The 17,128-nt window shown below is 42.0% G+C and overlaps 1 protein-coding gene and 1 long non-coding RNA gene across 5 annotated transcripts in view; one reads left to right on the top strand and one right to left on the bottom strand.

Moving 5' to 3' along the window:
- Positions 1 to 1,400: 1,400 nt before the first annotated feature.
- LOC131185977 (uncharacterized) lies at positions 1,401 to 15,774 on the bottom strand. The gene is made up of 5 exons (XR_009152284.1): positions 15,242 to 15,774; positions 11,486 to 11,571; positions 10,945 to 11,036; positions 5,792 to 5,872; positions 1,401 to 1,664 (listed from the first exon to the last, which is right to left on the bottom strand). It is a non-coding gene; the product is annotated as an uncharacterized LOC131185977 (long non-coding RNA).
- Positions 13,098 to 17,128, top strand: part of CAMSAP1 (calmodulin regulated spectrin associated protein 1) — a 35,770-nt gene continuing 31,739 nt past the window's right edge. For 2 of the 4 annotated variants that reach the window (XM_058159104.1, XM_058159103.1), the window contains exons 1-2: positions 13,122 to 13,224; positions 15,643 to 15,798. In XM_058159104.1, coding sequence (XP_058015087.1) covers positions 13,192 to 13,224; positions 15,643 to 15,798 — 189 coding nt within the window. In that variant the 5' untranslated portion in view covers positions 13,122 to 13,191. Of the gene's footprint in view, positions 13,225 to 15,642; positions 15,799 to 17,128 lie in introns of all 4 variants that reach the window. The other 2 variants (XM_058159102.1, XM_058159105.1) reach the window with 2 other exon arrangements.

The raw sequence follows: 17,128 nt of genomic DNA, 5'->3' as shown, positions 1-17,128 counted from the left end.
GGAAAGGAGGGAGAGAGATAGAAGGAGACAAAGATGGAAAAAGAAAGGAGGGAGGGAGGGAAATGGAAGTAAAGAGAGATGGAAAAAGAAATGGAAGGAAGGAGGATATAGATAGACAGACAGGAGGGAGGGAGGGAGATAGGAGACAGATGGAAAAAGGGAAGGAAAGAAGGAAGGTGCAGATAGCTAGATTGATTGATTGATTGATTGACTGATTGGAGGGAAGGTGGAAGGGAGGGAGAGAGATAGAAGGAGACAAAGATGGAAAAAGAAAGAAGGGAGGGAGGGAGGGAAAAGGAAGGAAAAAGAGATGGAAAAAGAAATGGAAGGAAGGAGGATATAGACAGACAGGAGGAGGAGATAGAAGGAGACAAAGATGGAAAAAGGGAAGGAAGGAAGGTGTAGATAGCTAGATTGATTGATTGACTGATTGGAGGGAAGGTGGAAGGGAGGGAGAGAGATAGAAGGAGGCAAATATGGAAAAAGGAAGATGGGAGGGAGGGAGATTTATTTATTATTTATTTATTTATTTATTTTGTCACAACATCATACAAAAAGATTATATAGTATATACACATATAAACATATATAGGAAGAAGAAGGAAGGAAGAAGGAAGGAAGGAAGGAAGGAAGTAGGTATAGATAGCTAGATTGATTGATTAACTGTTTGGAGGGAAGGTGGGAGGGAGAGATAGAAGGAGACAAAGATGGAAAAAGATGGAAGGAAGGAAAAGAGATGGAAAAAGATGGAAGGAAGGAAAAGAGATAGATAGATAGATCTAGATACAGATGATAGAGGGAGAGAGAGAAAGATAGAGAGAAAGATAGACAAATAAATAAATATGGATCGATACACGAGAATATAGAAATAGAGATGAATATAGATACCGGTAGATACATAAAAATAGAGATAAATAAACAGATATGGATAGATACATAAGATATAGAAATAGAGATGAATATAGATACCGGTAGATACATAAAAGATAGACGATAGATAGATAGATTAGATAGATAGATGATAGAGAAAAATATACATAGATACATAAAAATAGAGATAAATAAACAGATATGGATAGATACATAAGATATAGAAATAGATTTAAATATGGATACCGGTAGATACATAAAGATAGAAAAGAGATAAGATAGATAGATAGGAGGGAGGGAGATAAAAGGAGACAGAGATGGAAAAAAGGAAGGAAGGAAGGAAGAAGGAAGGAAGGAAGGAAGGGACCAAGGCATCTTCCCTCCAGGACTTGCGTGCTTTTTTGCACCCGCGTGGAACTACCGTGCTAAGAGCAACCCCCCCACCCCTCCCCAGCGTTTGCAAGCCATGGGAAGGTGGGAGAAGCCTCAAGAGGGAAAGTTGCAAGCTAATCCTCCCCTCCCACCTGGAACTGCTCGATGGCCTTCAGGGGCTCCATGCAATTGGTCAGCGTCTCCTTCAAATCCTCCCCGTTGGCCACGCCGAGCTCTTGCAAGCCGGCGAACATGATTGCCGAGGCTCCGCAGCCCGCGCGGGGTCCTCCCGCCCCGTAACGGCTGCGGTGCCACGGCGAAAGGCGCCCCCCAGCGGCCGTCGGTCCGTCGCTTTTAAGGCGTCCCGCCGGGAAACCGCGCCCGGGGCGTAAAAGGTTCCGCTTCGATTCCGACAAATAAACCTAAAATGAAGCAAAACGCCCCAAAAATGATTATTGGGGGGAAATGGCATCGGCTTCGTCGGAAGGTTTCGCCCCGAGTCTGGTCAAGCATTTCAAATCAACTTAAAATATTTTTAAATATTTAAATATTTAAAATATCAACTCTAAATATTTTTAAATCTTTTATGTACACTTGAGAGCATATGCACCAAGACAAATTCCTTGTGTGTCCAATCACACTTGGCCAATAAAGAATTCTATTCTATTCCATTCCATTCCTTCTCTTATTCTAATTCTATTCTGTTCTATTCTATTCTATTCTATTGCATTCCATTCCTTCTCTTATTCCATTCCATTCCTTTCCATTCTATTCTATCCTATCCTATCCTATCCTATCCCCTATTTCCTATTCTATTCTATTCTATTCCATTCCATTCCTCTATCCTATCCTATCCTATCCTATCCTATCTCCTATCTCCTATCCCCTATTCTATTCTATTCTATTCTATTCTATTCTATTCCATTCCATTCCATTCCATTCCTTCTCTTATTCTATTGTTCTATTCTATTCTATTCTATTCTATTCCATTCCTTCTCTTATTCTATTCTATTCTATTCTATTCTATTCTATTCTATTCTATTCTATTCTATTCTATTGCATTCCATTCCTTCTCTTATTCCATTCCATTCCATTTCTCTATCTATCCTATCCTATCTATCCTATCCTATCTATTCTATTCTATTCTATTCTATTCCATTCCATTCCATTCCATTTCTCTATCCTATCCTATCCTATCCTATCTCCTATCCCCTATTCTATTCTATTCTATTCTATTCTATTCCATTCCATTCCTTCTCTTATTCTATTCTGTTCTATTCTATTCTATTCTATTGCATTCCATTCCTTCTCTTATTCCATTCCATTCCTTTCTATTCCTTTCTATTCTATTCTATTCTATTCTATTCTATTCTATCCTATCCTATCCTATCCTATCCTATCCTATCCTATCCTATCCTATCCTATCCTATCCCCTATTTCCTATTCTATTCTATTCTATTCCATTCCATTCCATTCCATTTCTCTATCCTATCCTATCCTATCTCCTATCCCCTATTCTATTCTATTCTATTCTATTCTATTCTATTCTATTCCATTCCATTCCATTCCTTCTCTTATTCTATTCTGTTCTATTCTATTCTATTGCATTCCATTCCTTCTCTTATTCTGTTCTATTCTATATTCTATTCTTCTCTTATTCTATTCTATTCTATTCTATTCTATTCTATTGCATTCCATTCCATTCTATTCCATTCCATTCCATTCCATTCCATTTCTCTATCCTATCCTATCTATCCTATCCTATCTATCCTATTCTATTCTATTCTATTCCATTCCATTCATTCCATTTCTCTATCCTATCCTATCTATCCTATCCTATCCATCCTATTCTATTCTATTCTATTCTATTCTATTCATTCCATTCCTTCTCTTATTCTATTCTGTTCTATTCTATTCTATTGCATTCCATTCCATTCCTTCTCTTATTCCATTCCATTCCTTTCTATTCCTTTCTATTCTATTCTATTCTATTTTCTATCCTATCCTATCTATCCTAACCTGTCCTATTCTATCCTATCCTATCCTATCCCCTATTTCCTATTCTATTCTATTCTATTCCATTCCATTCCATTCCATTTCTCTATCCTATCCTATCCTATCCTATCTCCTATCCCCTATTCTATTCTATTCTATTCTATTCTATTCCCTTCCATTCCTTCTCTTATTCTATTCTGTTCTATTCTATTCTATTCTATTCTATTCTATTCTATTGCATTCCTTCTCTTATTCTATTCTATTCTATTGCATTCCATTCCTTCTCTTATTCCATTCCATTCCATTCCTTTCCATTCTATTCTATTCTATCCTATCCTATCCTATCTCCTATCCCCTATTCTATTCTATTCTATTCCATTCCATTCCATTCCTTCTCTTATTCTATTCTGTTCTATTCTATTCTATTCCATTCCTTCTCTTATTCTATTCTATTCTATTCTATTGCATTCCATTCCTTCTCTTATTCCATTCCATTCCATTCCTTTCCATTCTATTCTATTCTATCCTATCCTATCCTATCCTATCCTATCCCCTATTTCCTATTCTATTCTATTCTATTCCATTCCATTCCATTCCATTTCTCTATCCTATCCTATCCTATCTCCTATCCCCTATTCTATTCTATTCTATTCTATTCTATTCCATTCCATTCCTTCTCTTATTCTATTCTGTTCTATTCTATTCTATTCTATTGCATTCCATTCCTTCTCTTATTCCATTCCATTCCATTCCATTCCATTCCATTCCATTCCTTTCTATTCTATTCTATTCTATTCTATTCTATTCTATTCTATTCCATTCCATTCCATTCCATTCCATTCCATTCCATTCCATTCCATTCCATTCTATTCTATCCTATCCTATCCTATCCTATCCCCTATTTCCTATTCTATTCTATTCTATTCTATTCTATTCTATTCTATTCTATTCTATTCTATTCTATCCTATCCTATCCTATCCCCTATTTCCTATTCTATTCTATTCCATTCCATTCCATTCCATTCCATTTCTCTATCCTATCCTATCCTATCCTATCCTATCCTATCCTATCCTATCCTCTATCCCCTATCCTATTCTATTCTATTCTATTCTATTCTATTCTATTCTATTCTATTCTATTCTATTCTATTCTTTCTTTAAAAGATGCAATACCACATTCCCGGCCAAGATTTCTGTTGCTAAGCAAGACTGTTGTTAAGTGAGTTTTGCAAGAGCAACCGGGTAGGTTGGAAGTTACTTTTTTTTTTTTCCCCCCCGGCGCTGTTGTTGACGTCAAACGGTCGTGAAACAAAAATAGCTGTAAGTTGAGGACCTCCTGTAACTCATTTTACGACCCTTCAGTAACTTCGTTTTACGACCTTTCTTGCCACAGTTGTTAAGCAGGGGGCTGTGGGGGGCGCCCTGCAGTTGTTAAAGTTAAAGTTTAATAAGTTTAATTTATTTAGAATAGAATAGAATAGAATTTTATTGGCCAAGTGTGATTGGACACACAAGGAATCTGTCTTGGTGCATATGCTCTCAGTGTACATAAAAGATACCTTCATCAAGGTACAACATTTACAACACAAATGATGGTCAATATATCAATATAAATCATAAGGATTGCCAGCAACAAGTTACAGTCATACAGTCATAAGTGGAAAGAGATTGGTGATGGGAACTATGAGAAGATTAATAGTAGTGCAGATTCAGTAAATAGTCTGACAGTGTTGAGGGAATTATTTGTTTAGCAGAGTGATGGCCTTCGGGAAGTAACTTTAGTAACTTTTACTCAGTAATTTTAATATCCAGCTTATTGAATCAGATTTTTAATTGAATATTGTATTTTAAAATGTTTTGATATCTATGTTTTATCTGTGCTGTACACCTCCCTGAGTCCTCGGAGAAGGGCGGTATAAAAATACGAAAAATAAATAAATAAATAAATAAATAAAGTTAGTGCTGAGCGAATTGGGCTTCTCCCTTGACTTTGCTTGTCTGAAGGTCGCAAAAAAGGAGATCACCTGACCAACGGTCGTAAGTACGAGTCAGCTGCCACGCATCCTGAATTTTGATCACGTGGTCGTGGGGATGCTGCAATGGTCATACGTGTGAAGAACTAAAAACAAGCCACGATCGCCCCTTGTTCATTTATATGCTTTGGTTTTGGCTCTCATGTTTTTTAAAGACGATTTCTTAAGATGCTTTAAAAAAGCAACAATAAATGAGCTTCCTTAATGCAGGTTTAGGATGTAGGTGGATCTGGCTGGACACAGCAGGATACAGGAGCATCTTTAATTTTAGGGGTCTCCTCTTCCACCGCTGCGCCCCCCACCCCCAGTCTCTTCATTATCTTTTTCTTTCCATTAGCCTGCCTGGACCAATAAACCAGGGAGCAAATGAGGCGTTCAAAATTCCCTGTCTGAAATTAATGGTCGAAAGCATCTCGGTGGAACAGAAATTTGGGATGCTCCCCGTGCAAAGCCTGAACGCCTAAAGTGATGCGCTTAGAACCAAAAATCGACAATAGCCTAAGAATGAGGACTCGGTTTACTTAATCTTAGGCTTGAGACTCGTTCATCTGTGCTGTCCTTTGCTTTTCCTCCTCTTCCCTTTTTCGATTTTGCTTTTCCTTCTGAAAAGTTCAATTTAAAAAATAAAATAAAAATGTTTAGTCTCATATGCCCTTTTCTTTCCTAAAGAGCCAAAGTGATTTCATTTAAGGGGAAATTTATCTATCTACTGCTCTCTCTCTCTCTCTCTCTCTCTCTCTCCATCTATCTGCATACCTACCTACCTATCATCTACCGATATCTATCTACCAGTATCTATCTATCTATCCATCCATCCATCCATCCATCTATATACCTACCTACCTATCATCTACCGATATCTATCTACCAGTATCTATCTATCTATCTATCCATCCATCCATCCATCCATCCATCCATCCATCCATCTGCATACCTACCTACCTATCTATCCATTCATCTGTATACCTACCTACCTATCATCTACCAATATCTATCTACCAGTTTCTTTCTATCTATCTATCCATCCATCCATCCATCCATCCATCCATCCATCCATCCATCTATCTATCTATCTATCTATCTATCTAATCTATCTATTCATCCATCCATCTTTTCTTTTTCTTTCTTTCTTTCTTTCTCTTTCTTCCTTCCTTCCCTCCCTTTCTCTTTCTCTCCCTTTCTTTTCTTTCTTTCTCATTACCCTTTATGTGCATATGCATGCTGTTATATGCAAATTAGAAGCCGTGTTAAATATTTCATGCTGAAATTTACGAATTAGAGAACTGGGAGCACAATGGAAGATAGTGCCTTTCCCTCCCTGCCTCCTTCTCCATCTTCTCTTCTCCCCCCCCCCCTCTCTTTCTCTCTCTCTTCTACCCTGGGGCCCAGAGGACAGGCATTTTGGATTGATGAGCCAGCCTCCTGAACCAACCAGGGGAATTTAGTGGCCGATCCTTTTGAGGGGGAAAAGGGAGGAGGGAGGATCCAATTCTCAACTGCCTATTGCCCTTTGTCTGATTATCATCCGCAACTCTTTGGCTCTTCTTGGACAATTGTACCCCAAATGCTTGTCTTACAATCTACAGTGGAAGCCTTTAAATTGAATTTCTTAGCACTTCTTCTCCATAGAGGTCTGGGGAGTGGTGGGGGGGGATGTGAATCTGTGCAAATTGATCTATGTCCCTTTTCCACTCATTTCCCCCCCCTCTTTTATTCAGAGTCTGTTCCGCAGATGCTTTCTTACAAATCCCTCATATCAAGGCAGAGCAAGGTGTGTAGCTTAACCCTTGACTTATGGTGGAAGGACTGCAGCCATTTTTGTATTTCCCACTCCCCCCTTGGACAGATGTTGAAGAAACAGCAGCTCAGGCAGATGTTTAAGGCACAGGAATTCCTCTTTCAATGAAAGAGGCGAAGCCAGGCTTTAAATTTTAAGGGATGTTCCTGAACAGACAAGAAAACCTGAATCCTTGACCTGGAAAAGTGTAATAATAGGATTATCGCTGACAGGTTGCTGAACAGGATCGGTGTGTTATGCTCACCAGAACTGAGCTTTTCCTGGAGCTAGGTCAATGTAGGCCACCAATTAAAATATATATTTTTTAAAAAAAGTTTTAAGCAAGGGGAAATTTAAAAGGAGGATTATGTGGGTTTCCTTGTCATTGGGGGGACAATGAAAGTGAAAAAAACAAACAGAGAAAGAAAAACATGCCCTTCAGATGAATATATATGATTTTTTTTTAAAAGTCTTTTAAAGAAAAGACTAGACTGCCACCTATCTGAAATGGTACAGGGTCTCCTGCTTGAGCGAGGGGTTAGACTAGAAGATCTTCAAAGTCCCTGCCAGTTCTATTTTGATTGAAATTAGCAGAGACTGAAACTTGGATTGGCGGCTGGCAAAAAGATGTGAGCTAAACTTTGCCCGGTTCCATTATTTTTTTCCTGACTCAGATTATGCCTTTCATTTTTATTTTTCATATTTACTAAATCTGCACTACTATTAATCTTCTCATCATTCCCATCACCCATCTCTTTCCACTTATGACTGTTTGACTGTAACTTTGTTGCTGGCAATCCTTATGATTTATATTGATATATTGACCATCAATTGTGTTGTAAATGTTGTACCTTGATGAACGTATCTTTTCTTTTATGTACACTGAGAGCATATGCACCAAGACAAATTCCTTGTGTGTCCAATCACACTTGGCCAATAAAAAATTCTATTCTATTCTATTCTATTCATGGTTCTCTCTACCGCTGGGAAATTTGGATTTTGAAAAATTGCGGGGCCCTCGGTTCTCTCCGAGCTTGGTTATTTCCTTGCCGACGTTTCATCACCCAACTAGGTAACCTCATCAGTGGTACTTAGCTGGATAACAGAATCATCGTCCGCAAGAAAACAACAAGCTCAGAGGGCGCCCTCATTTCAAGCCTGAGCTGCAAAGATTCTCGGTATTTTGAAAAAAATTAAAGGTGTGTTTTTTTGGAAACCAGGGTTTGGCCGCCAAGACAGAAAAACCCCTGTTTCGGATCTCCTCTCTGGCTGAAGAGAAAGCAACGAGGGTATATAATTCCCGGCGTGAAATACGTTTGCTACTCAGTTCCCACCCGTTAACTGAATGATTTTCAGCGACTGTGCATGAAAACGGCTCGGATTAGGAGATTTTTTTCACATGCGTTCATTTGGTACTTGGGATGTCAGTTTGCAAAACCATCATCCCAGCGGTTGCCATGGGGACACCAGGTTATGCGCTCAAGGGAATCTGCCATGTACCTCTCTTTATCGTTCCTGTGACTCAGGGAATGCCTGCCTGCCTCCACCCACTTATCTTCTAAACTGTCATAGCACACATCCCTGGGCACCTGGGGAGAAGCATTGCACCATGACTATTGGGAAGGTCTTGGGAACATGTGAATCAAACATTGGCACGGGGCTAAAACATGAATATAACCACAGTTCTATTTTCCTCCGACTTGGGGGGACTGGAGAGAATCAAGTCCCTCCGACGTGAATTAGAACAGGAGAATAGCAACTACTGAATAACGTACCCTGAATCATTTAAGAGAAGAGGGAGCCAACGTGGTCTAATTGTTAAGGCACCAGGCTACGAAGTGTGGGAGACGGTGAGTTCTAGTCCCACCTTAGCCATGAAAGCCAGCTGGGTGACTTTGGGTCAATCGACAGGAGACGGTGAGTTCTAGTCTCACCTCAGGCAGGAAAGCCGGCTGGGTAACTCTGGGCCAAGACTGGGAGTTCTAGTCCCACCTTAGGCACAAAAGCCAGCTGGGTGACTGTGGGCCAATCACTAGGAGATGTAAGTTCTGGTTCCGCCTTAGGCATGAAAGCCGTCTATGGGTGACTGTGGGCCAATCACTAGGAGACGGTAAATTCTAGTTCCACCTTAGGCATGAAAATCATCTGGGTGACTGTGGGCCAATTACTAGGAGATGTGAGTTCTAGTTCCGCCTTAGGTATGAAAGTCATCTGGGTGACTCTGGGACAATCACTAGGAGATGTGAGTTCTAGTTCCGCCTTAGGTATGAAAGTCATCTGGGTGACTGTGGGCCAATTACTAGGAGATGTGAATTCTAGTTTCGCCTTAGGCATGAAAGTCATCTGGGTGACTCTGGGACACTCACTAGGAGATGTGAGTTCTAATTCCACCTTAGGCATGAAAGTCGTCTATGGGTGACTGTGGACCAATCACTAGGAGACGGTGAGTTCTAGTTCTGCCTTAGGCATGAAAGTTATCTGGGTGACTTTGGGCCAGCGAGTCCCTCTCTCTTTCAGCACAACCTCACAGGGTGGTTGTCGTACAGAAAATAGGAAGAGGAAGGGGCATTAGGTAAGCTCGCTGCCTGGAGTTATTTATAAAGATATAAAGGCGAGATGAATTGACTGACATTGAAAATAATTCGTCTTACTACACCAAGCCTTAGTGATGCCGGTTGTTTCCTTGACAACCGTGTTTGGAAGCGATATCTCCAATCTGGCCTACAATCTTGGATTTTCCCAAGCCAGAATACTCCCAAACGTTCAGAAAATCCAAGCCTGTTTAACTGGCCTGAAATCTGTTAGGATTGGCCTGGAGGATCTCTCAAACCCTAAGAAAGAGGTTCCTTAGCTGAAAGAGCAACCTGATTTGCTTCTTTTATTTCCAGTGTGCTAAACCAGTCTTTCTGCATTTGGTAACATTCCTGGGCGAGTGCATGCAAAAACCTACCCATCCTTTTATTTCCTTTCTAGATAAGCCACCCTATGCAAAACACGGGGGGGAGGGGGGCAAAGGAAAGAGAAAGAAAGAAAGAAGGCAGCAAGCCAAAGAATATTAGTAAGGAATAGTTTTCTCCTTCCTTAACAGTGTTGGGAGGGACCTTGTAGGTCATCTAGTCCAACCCGCCCCCCCCTCCCAAGCAGGGGACTCTCCGCCACTTCTGACAGATGGCAGTCCAGTCTCTTCTTGAAAGCTTCCAGGGATGAAGCTCACGTAACTTCTGAAAGCTGTTCCACCGATTAATTACAGAATAACAGAATGTATTTTAGCGAAATTTTAATGGGTTTTTAATCGGTCTTTGACCGTTTTAGTGATTCGGCCACTAAATATTTGTTTTTAAATTGTTTTTTAAATAGTGTTTATTTATTATATTTATATCATAGTGTTATGTGTATTTTAATATTGGCTGTACACCGCCCTGAGTCCTTCGGGAGATGGTGCGGTATAAAAATGTAATTATAAATAAATAAATAAATAACAAGAGTTGGAATCTGTTTTATAGCCGTACTCTTCAGACTTCTATTGGTGGTTTTTTTTCCCCCCTTGCAAATCATCCTGTGTTTCTAATCAGATCCACGAATTTTTTTTTTTTATTATTTGCATTTATATCCCACCCTTCTCCGAAGACTCAGGGTGGCTTACACTATGTTAGCAATAGTCTTCATCCTATTTGTATATTTATATACAAAGTCAACTTAATTGCCCCCAACAATCTGGGTCCTCAGTTTACCTACCTTATAAAGGATGGAAGGCTGAGTCAACCTTGGGCCTGGTGGGACTTGAACCTGCAGTAATTGCAAGCAGCTGCTGTTTATAACAGACTGTCTTAGCAGTCTGAGCCACTCAGAGGCCCATGGTTTCATACGTCGCTTTTTGTTTGTTTTTTAAATCCTCACCGGTTTTTCAGGATCTCGTCAACTTCCCAAAATCATCATGATCTCAATCGTCCCTTTCTTTTTTTCTTTCCTCCAACTGGGGCTGATCTAAACTAACAAACAAACGAACAAAGATCTAATTAATACTTGGGTAAGTGCCAATACGACAAGAAAAATTCTAACGCTATCTGATATCTTACAAACATCTGTTACCACTTTGGTGGCAGGTTTTTGCCGCCGCCCCCCCCCTTCCCCGATTTCCATTCGCCTGGTTTGGAATGGAAAGAAATGAGAGGGTTTTTTTTTTAGTTCTGGAGTGAGAAGAAACGAAAGTTTATATTTTCTGGAATGGGAAGAAATGAGTTTTTATTTCTGGAATGGGAAGAAATAAGCATTTATATTTCTGGAATGAGAAGAAACGAGTGTTTTTATTTCTGGAATTGGGAAGAAACGAGAGTTTTTAGTTCTGGAATGGGAAGAAATTCGAGTTTTAAAAAGAATAAATACGACCTCATGGCCACAGCCATGACATTATCCAATCAAGCTGTAATTCGGTGGTTACCTTGGCAACGTGGGAGATGCATCTGTCTGCTGGATCTCACCCTCCACCACACATAATGGCTACGAGAGTTTATCACGCAATCCATCCTTCGGAAATGAAAGGAAAACCAGATTAACAATATGGGATTGTCGTGCAGCAATGCCTAATATAATGCAGTTACCGGTCACCATTTCACACAACTCAAGCCGATGTGGGTTCCAGAAAGATTCATGAGTGTTTCTATATAGCCATGCTTTTTTAAACATTTGCATTCATTTATGGCGCAATCTCTGCCCCCATTTAGGATTAATGGAGCATCGGTCCGGGTGCCACTGAAGCACAAAATGAAGGTGGACCTTCAACCTTGCTTGTACATCACAAAAAAGAAGAATGCATCAACCCCCAGAAATTCGTTCAGAATTTCCAATTTCCAAGGGGAGAAATCTACCTTGTATATATGGAAGATGTGGAAACCGTTGAAAAGGAAATGTAATATTAGATTAGATTAGATTAGAATTTTTTTATTGGCCAAGTGTGATTGGACACCCAAGGAATTTGTCTTTGGTGCATATGCTCTCAGTGTACGTAAAAAGACAAGATAAATTCGTCAAGAATCATAAGGTACAACACTTAATGATAGTCAAATAAGCAATCGAATCATACTAGGAAACAATCAATATAAATCGTAAGGATACCAGCAAGAAGTTACAGTCATTCAGTCATAAGTGGGAGGAGATGGGTGATAGGAACGATGGGAAGATTAATAGTAATTTTACTATTAATTAATAGTATTACTATTCCCAATAGGAATAGTAAACTTCAATTCTCGGAGTTGAAATCTACAAGTCGTAATAGAATAGAATAGAATAGAATAGAATTATTTTTTTTATTGGCCAAGTGTGATTGGACACACAATGAATTTGTCTTGGTGCATACGCTCTCAGTGTACATAAAAGAAAAGATACCTTCATCAAGGTACAAAATAAAGTTGCCAAGGTTGGAGACCCCTGCTCTAGAAAGCCCTTCATGTACCAGATGTCTCGCAGTAGACCAGAAGACCTCTGCAAACCAGAAAGCTCATTCAAAGTGACATCAAAGAGAAAGCATGGAGAACCTAAGCAATTTCTACTGCTTACTGCCCAGTCCAGAGCTTGTAAGGTTGATACCAGTCATTGACAGCAAAAGACTAGACTAGACTAGACTAGAATTCTTTATTGGCCAAGTGTGATTGGACACACAAGGAATTTGTCTTGGTGCATGAAGTTGAATCAAATTGAGCTTGCTAAGATTCAGTTCGGCTGTGTGCATGTATCTCGATTACAAATACAAAAGTCCAGAGACACCGAGGACAAAAAACGATGCCAAATGCAACCTGATTAAATTTATAGCCTCAGGGTTTCTTTTGCAAAGAATGTGGCAGGCCCGTTTACAGAAGCTACCCTGCTCCCATCCAGATTGGTTTTGTTGTGCACTCCCTCCGTAGTAGAGATGAATCTTAAAGATAAGAGAGCTGCCAAGTCAACCTCACCCTTTCTCAAGACTGTGTGGCTAAGCATTTCTCAGTCCCGCCCTACAAGAAACAAATCCTTGTTTATCAGGATGGATGGAATGCCCCCACTCAACTTTTGGGCAAGGCAAAAGTAGGGCGGACAACTCTCTTCTAACTAAATTTATGGATCCTAAGCAGAGTCTGTTGATTTGTTTCAACCAACGCAATCCTAAGTTGCATGAACAGAGGGATACAATCAAGATCAAGTAAGGTACGAATACCGCTCTTAAAACCCTAGAAAGTCCACACCTGGAATACCGCATCCCTTGTTGGTCACCACACTATAAAAAAAGACGTTGAGACTCTAGAAAGAGTGCAGAGGAGAGCAACCAGAATGATGAGGGGACTGGAGGCTCAAACATGCAATGAACGGTTGCAGGAACTGGGCCTGGCTAATCTAGTGAAGAGAAGAACCAAGAGAGACATGATAGCAGTCTTCCAATATTTGAGGGGCTGCCACAGAGAGGAGGAAGGGGGTCAAGCTATTTTGATTGCAGGAACTGGGCCTGGCTAGTCTAGTGAAGAGAAGGACCAGGGGAGACATGATAGCAGTCTTCCAATATTTGAGGGGCTGCCACAGAGAGGAGGAAGGGGGTCAAGCTATTTTGATTGCAGGAACTGGGCCTGGCTAGTCTAGTGAAGAGAAGGACCAGGGGAGACATGATAGCAATCTTCCAATACTTGAGGGGCTGCCACAGAGAGGAGGAAGGGGGTCAAGCTATTTTCCAAAGCACCCGAAGGCCAGACAAGGAATAATGGATGGAAACTGATCAAGGAGAGATTCAACCTAGAAATAAAGAGACATTTTCTAACAGTTGGAACAATCAACCGATGGAACAGAAGTTGCCGTCGGAAGTGGTGGGAGCTTCATCACTGGAGGCTTTCAAGAAAAGGTTGGGCTGCCATTTGTCAGAAATTATGTAGGGTCTCCTGCTTGAGCAGGGGGTTGGACTAGATGACCTATAAGGTCCCTTCCAAGTCTTTATCAGATTAACAATCTGTTAAATGACACGATAGCAGTGTTCCAGTATCTCAGGAGTTGCCACAGAGAAGAGGGACTCAAGCTATTCTCCAAAGTACCTAAACGCAGGACAAGAAGCAATGGATGGAAACTAATCAAGGAGAGAAGCAACCTAGAATTAAGGAGAAATTTCCTGATAGTTAGAACAATTAATCAGTGGCAGGACTTGTCTCCAAAAGTTGTGGGTGCTCCAACACTGGAGGTTTTTAAGAAGTGATTGGACAACCATTTGCCTGAAATGGTATAGGATCTCCTGCTCGGGGGTTGGACTAGAAGACCTCCAAGGTCCCTTCTGTTATTGTGTGTGTGTGACTTAAGGGTCTCTTCTACCACTGTCTCTTTGCTTGGTTTCATTACATTTAAATCAAGCCTAATAAAAGATTGGACAGCAATTTGTCAGCAATGTCTGGTTTTTTTCTGGATGATAATCATATTAAATTTTTAAGCTGCCGAACTCCAGCAATTAAAATGTATTATTAAATTTATACGCCACTGCACTTTTGATAGCCTATGGGAAAAATACATCCCACGTTGATTATAGGGATTCAATATGACTATATCACAATCTAACATTTCAAGAGATTAACAAGCCTTGTTTCCCCCATGATTAAACCAGGAGTTTATAATATTTTTAAAAAATAAATGAACTTTAAAAAAAATAGTTAAAAAGCAGGGATGGTACTTAACAATCATTTACCCTGTGCGTGTTGGCATCCATAGGATTTACTCCAGTATCGGGCTAAATTTAATTTAAACCCCTGTCTTAAAATAAAATAAAAAATTCTCCTATGAAAAAACCCCAGATAATTATTTTGCAATGAAACTTTTCTATTAAAGGCTTCCACTTCTTTTAAGAGTCACAAAAACTAAAACAATCATCCTACTGCAAATTAACAAGAGTAACAGAATTGGGACCTTGTAGGTCATCTAGTCCAACCCCACCTCCCAAGCAGGAAACCCTCCACCATTTCTGACAAATGATTATTATTTTGCATTAATCCTGTATTAAGGACATGCCTGGAATTTTTTTAAAAAAATATCCTTAATATAATATTATTAAATATTTGCTATTAAAATTGATATAACCATGATAAATAAAATAAATAAAAATGGGAAATGGGAACTTTTTTTTGACGTCCCCACTGTCCCAATGAGAGGCCCATTCATGCCCCTTTTCCCCCCGGATGGACTACAAGTACAAACCCACCATCGCCACAAGGATGGGAGTTGTGGTACAGGCCTGCACGTCAATCAAAAATACCCCTCGGGGCTCTCATTGGCCGGGCTTCCAGAAGGCTCCGCCTCCGTCCACGCCCTCTCTGGCGGGTTTCGCCTTATTCCCTTGGAGACGGTTGCGAGGAAGAAGGGCAAATACGGGGAGGAGGGGGGGGAAGCCAAAAAAAAAAAAGTGTTCTGGGCGCATGCGCCCCGAGGCGAGAGACGCTCGCGAAGCGACGCCGCCGCCGCCGCTCCCCCTTCAAGTCTGGTGCGCCCAGTGACGTCGCTCGGCGCGCGCCCGAGCTCCGCGCCCCGCCCCTTCCCGGGAGAAGGGCCGCGCATGCGCAATTCCCCCATTCCTCGCCACCTCTTTTTTTTTTTCCCCTTCAGCCGTGCCCGCGCTCCTCCCGTCGCCGCCGTGCCCGCGCCCTCGTGCCCGCCTCGCCCGCCCGTCTCCGCGTCCCTCTGGGGTGGCCGCGGCCCCCTCCGGCCTGGGCGCGGCCTGCGAGGCGGCGATGGAGTAGCCGGGGGAAAGGCCGACGCAAGGTGAGAGAGGGAGGGGAGTCCTGCCCACCCCCCCTTTGCCGTGAGGGGACGGGGGAGGGGGCTCGGCAGGGGCGGGGGCGTCCCCGCCAGCGCCCAACCCGCCAAAGGTGAACCCCCCGCCCTCACAAAAGAGGCCTGGCCTGCTTATGGGGAGTAGGGGGGGAGATCATTGGGGAGGGGAGTGTCTACCAATGCATTCTCCCACAGAAGATCCCCTAATTGGGGGAGATCATTGGGGAGGAGATACCCTAATGGGGGAGAGATCATTGGGGAGGGGAGATCATTGGGGAGGGGAGTGCCTATTCAATGTATTCTTCCACCATAAGATCCCCTAATGGGAGGGAGATCATTGGGGGAGATCATTGGGGAGGAGTGTCTGCAATGCATTCTCCCCACAGAAGATCCCCCTAATGGGGGGGGGAGATCATTGGGGGAGGGGAGATACCCCTAATGGGGAGAGATCATTGGGGGAGGGGAGATACCCCTAATGGGGAGAGATCATTGGGGGAGGGGAGTGCCTACCCAATGCATTCTCCCCCCATAAGATCCCCCTAGTTGGGGAGAGATCATTGGGGAGGGGAGTGTCTGCAATGCATTCTCCCCAATAAGATTCCCCTAATGGGGGAGATCATTGGGGGAGATCATTGGGGAGGGAGATGCCCTAATGGGGGAGATCATTGGGGAGGGGAGTGCCACCAATGCATTCTCCCCCCATAAAATCCCCCTAGTTGGGGGGGGAAGATCATTGGGGGAGGGTGCCTGTCCAATAAATTCTCCCCAAGATCCCCTTAATTAGGGGTGGGGGTGTCTTTGCAGGCACCTCTCTCTGCAAACAGGCATGTCGATCTGGGGTGATTTTAATGCGGTTGGGGTGGGAGATTGTGGTTTATATGGGAGGGGAATCAATGGGTGTGTAAGAAGTGGGCCTATCTCCTTGCCTTTTTGCTTCCCCCCCCTTCTCTACCCCCCCTTTAAGGAGTGTGTATGGGGGGGGCTTTAAAAAGTGATGGCCTGCAAACAGCCACTTTCTATTGTCTTGCAAGGGTGGGTGGGTGGGTTTATTAAGGCCATAAGAAGAGAGGGGGGGGTCCCTAATGGGGGTGCAAAGTGACAGCAACGTTTTTTGTGTGTGATTATTGTGTGCCTGGAGGGGAGGGGCTGATGGGGCATGAGGAGGGAAGAAAAGGTGGGGGAGAGAAGAGAGATCCAAGCCTGGATTCTCCCAATTAATATGTCCATTTCACTCTTTTTGTAAGTCAGTTTCCCTATTGGTGTTGTGGTCCTTGTTTTCTTTTTTTCTTCCCCCCCCCTTCCTCTTTGGGAGCTCAAA

Source organism: Ahaetulla prasina, chromosome 16 (genome assembly GCF_028640845.1).
Source record: "Ahaetulla prasina isolate Xishuangbanna chromosome 16, ASM2864084v1, whole genome shotgun sequence".
NCBI lineage: Eukaryota > Metazoa > Chordata > Lepidosauria > Squamata > Colubridae > Ahaetulla > Ahaetulla prasina.
This window is presented reverse-complemented; position numbering and strand designations above follow the sequence as displayed.